Source organism: Myotis davidii, unplaced genomic scaffold (assembly GCF_000327345.1).
Source record: "Myotis davidii unplaced genomic scaffold, ASM32734v1 scaffold555, whole genome shotgun sequence".
Taxonomy (NCBI): Eukaryota; Metazoa; Chordata; class Mammalia; order Chiroptera; family Vespertilionidae; genus Myotis; species Myotis davidii.
The window spans coordinates 852,027-855,881 of NW_006286315.1; the positions used below are offsets into that span (position 1 = coordinate 852,027).

General features: G+C 45.3%; 1 protein-coding gene across 1 annotated transcript in view; it reads right to left on the minus strand.

Moving 5' to 3' along the window:
• The window catches only part of ADCY9 (adenylate cyclase 9), a 137,597-nt gene extending 133,742 nt beyond the window's left edge, over positions 1–3,855 (minus strand). Inside the window, exon 1 of the mRNA XM_006757881.2 lies at positions 2,160–3,855. Within this exon, the coding sequence (XP_006757944.1) occupies positions 2,160–3,852 (1,693 nt within the window). The 5' untranslated portion in view covers positions 3,853–3,855. The remainder of the gene's footprint in view (positions 1–2,159) is intronic.

Consider the following 3,855-nt stretch of genomic DNA (forward strand, 5'->3'; position numbering starts at 1 on the left):
TTTTCCTTATAAATACATAATACACACAATTTAGAGAAAAAGGGAATTTACCAAATTTACATACACTATTTGAAGTTTTTTAAAAAAATCAACAAACCCATTCTAGATTTTTTCGCCTGCGTCTTTAGACCCTTGGTCCATAAACTGAAAATAAAATTACCCATCAATCAACAAAAATTTTTTGTTAATTTGGGTATGCCAAAAATTCAAAGACTTGGCCATTTCCAGACATACTTAATGATTACATCTGTTCTTATTTTTGAAATTCAAGTAATGCCCTGTTCAAAGTATCCCTGACAGAATTGCTATCATTGTCATACTTAATTTTACATAGTATAGCACAGCTCCATTCTCTGTAATCTAACCCACTATTTCTGAGGACAGAGCCTAAAGAGGCCAAAATGTCTAGCAGTAATTACATCTGCACCCCACTCCACTGGCACCTTCAGAGTCCAGAGCGAGAGCCACTCTCCTACAGGGAAAAACACTTCTCATGGAAGAATCTCTCAAGTGAACTGCGAAGAGTAGTTTCTGACCTCATCAATGTAGCATTTAAAACTCTCGAGGTCAGTGGTTCTCAACGTTGGCTGCACATTAGAATCACCTGGGAATCTTGTTAAAATCCTGATTTCTGGGCCTCATCCTCTGGAAATTCTGTTTGTTGCTAATGATGAGGCCCAGAAATCAGGATTTTAACAAGATTCCCAGGTGATTCTAATGTGCAGCCAACGTTGAGAACCACTGCTCTAGATAGAGGTAATTATCAGGTGAAAATGTTCTTCTACTACATCATTATTCAACTACTAGCAAAATTACCTACAGGCCTGCCCAAGAAACACAACTTCTAATAAAGTTTTACTAAAGAGAAATCAGAAGAAGGATAAAGCACCCTGGCCAGATAACCAATAAGTGAATGATGTGGGGAACTCTGATCACAAGCAGAGAAAGAAAATATCAATTGAGCATATAGGATTGTCTGAAGGCTGACAACCTATTCAGGCCCTCAAACTCAACCATGTACTGTCTCCGATTACTTCCCCCATCTCTGATTTGAGCTGTTACTTCTCCTTCTGAGGATTCCCTTTCCTGGGGCTTTTCACTGTGTAATTATGCAACATGTGGGCACAATAAAACATATCATATAGCTTTACTGATTTAGGCTTTTAAAAATCAATGTGATTTTCTCTACATACTACCTAAGTAGATGTTCCTTCAATCTGGAAGATTTTAGTAAAATATAAGGACTATTTTTTAAAAGTGTTATTTACGATCCTTAGTTTTGTTCCCACTTACTTAAATATCACTTCCTAGACTTCAAATATTTTTGTCCTGTATGAAAACAATAAAATTAAAGAAGCCCAGTGAAAACATCAAGAATAGCAGTAAGGAACTTAAGACTTGGACAAGGGACCAGATACTAATCTGAGGGGCTGGAGGTAGGGGGTCTAAATATTGCTCTGAGTGCACTGCTTACTTTCAAGTCACCTGATGATTTGAGAAGTTCAACATTCTAAAATACTATAGTCTATATGATAATACAAATACCATGATAAGCATCGTTAAATAAAGTTGAAAGCTGAAAATGCAAATTTTTTTTTTTTTTAAAGAGACATAGGCAAAGGGAGTGTACACTTAGGAGTACATGATTCCATCTAATTTTCAGAGTCCTACAGGGCTGAGCTGACTTCCTTGTCCCAGCAAAGGGAGGCCTAGACAGGAGAAATGTTTTATTCTTCACATTGTTGGAAAAGAGCACAAGAAAACGTTTTAATGGGACTTAAGGGTGACCAAATGAAATGCAAAGGCAACTTCTTAAAGTGCTACAAAGTTCTGACTGCAGGGCTTCAAAGGTACCCTGACATTCATCAGGCCTGCCCCCAGAATTTCAGAAATTTATTAACAGCCAACTGGCAAGGAGATACATTTTCAAAGTTCTACTTCCTTCTATGGTCTCACCTAGGTCAGCACTGCCACAGTGTGAACAAATCTGTGATATTTGACTCAATGGAGGGAAAGTCCTACTGGCTCTGAGATGCCCCCACAGTAAGGTATCGAGACAAATACTGACGCTGGAAAGAGATTGGTTTGTGTTTTTGTTTTGTTTTTTCAACACAAACAGGATTAGGGAGGGAAATGACTAGGCAAAGAAATACACGTACCTTTCAACTGGTCAACAACAACGCTCGGGCCTAGGCGTTCAGTAACTCTCCCATCCTCCATTTCATACCGATCATCTAGGTATTTTGCAGTGGCCTCGGAAATGTGAACCTTGCCAGCCACTCCCAGCTGCTCCATGAGATTGGCCAGGTTCACGTCATTGGACCACACGTCGAATTTAAACCTCCTCATGCCCAAAATGCCACACAAGACAGTCCCTGTGTGAACCCCAACACGCATGTTCACCATTTCTTTCTTCTCCTGGCAGAAGTGCTCGATGGCTTTTATCATGCCCAAGCCCATTTCGATGCAGCAGTAGGCATGGTCGGCCCGGGGCTCGGGGCACCCTGCCACACAGTAGTAGCAGTCTCCCAGGGTGCTGATTTTCTCACACTTGGTCTCTTCACACAACCGGTCGAAGCGACCAAACAGATCATTGAGGAGACCCACCAGAGCATGAGCAGACTTGTTGGCACTCATCTTGGTGAAGCCCACGATGTCTGCAAATAAAATACTGACCTCTTCGATCTGCTGCATCTTAAATGGGCGGAATGCTATAGGGGCTTTCTGAATAGAAGACTTTTTCTTCCTGTTCTTGGGGCTGGAGGTAGCATGCCTTTTCACAGAATTCTCACTCTCCTCATCTCCCTGTTTCATCAAGTCATCAGCTATGATTCTTGGCATCACAGAATGAATCATCCTCTCTTTCAGGGCTTTTTCCACTTCCAGATCCTTCCCATGCATAATCGACTGTCCCACCTTGAGGAAGGTGCTCCTGGATCTCACCTGGGACATGATGAAGAGGTGGATCCCAATGGCATGAATGCAGACATGGAGTAGGGCCCGGCTCAGCAGCTCCCAGTGCCCGGGCCCTGCTTCGGGTGAGGGGAAGCAGTCTTCATCTTGGAAATGATAGCTAAAGGTCTCAAAAAGAACAGAATACGCCACTCCCAAAAACAAGCTCAAGTACAAAGGTAAGTGCATGACGGTGTAGAGCAAAAAGAGCACTTCGATGCACATGGAAAAGCTCCCCACTTGAGATAAGCAAGTGACTGTGGACTTAGCTGCGGGAGTATGATTGGAGCTGTCAACGCGTCCTGAGAGAGGCGTCAGAACCTGGAACTGGGCAGCCAGGGTCAGAGCGAACACCAGGAGGGTGAAGACCAGCGAGGTCCACACATAATGTCGGGCATACAGCCTGGTGAAGGTAAACAGGAAGAAGCCCACACACACCACGAGGAAGCACAGAGCGGGGGCTGCCATGACAATCAGTTTGAATCTCATGTGGACCCCAAAATAGATGCTCCAGAGCAGGCAGGCGAAGCCCATGTAGAACAGCGCGTACCGGAAGCGGCGCTGGGTCTGCGGGAAGCAGCGCTCCAGACAAGCCTCCTCCAGGTTCACCGAGTCGAACTTGGGGTCCCACCACCGGCGGGAGGCCCTCTCGAACAGCTGGGGCAGCTTCTTCTGCCTGCGCAGGCGGCCCCCGGCGCCCGCTCTCCGGGGGACACCCCCCGAGTCCCCGGAGCTGCTACAACTGGAGGAGATGCTGTACTTGCAGTGTTTGGGGTGGCTGTTGGACGGCAGCTGCTTGGGGTTGATTCTGACCCTCACGCTGTTGCTGTCTCCGCTGGAGTCGCAGCTCACTTCGGTGCTGTGGTGCGGGAGCAGCTGCTGGTGGGGCGGGGAGGCCATGTT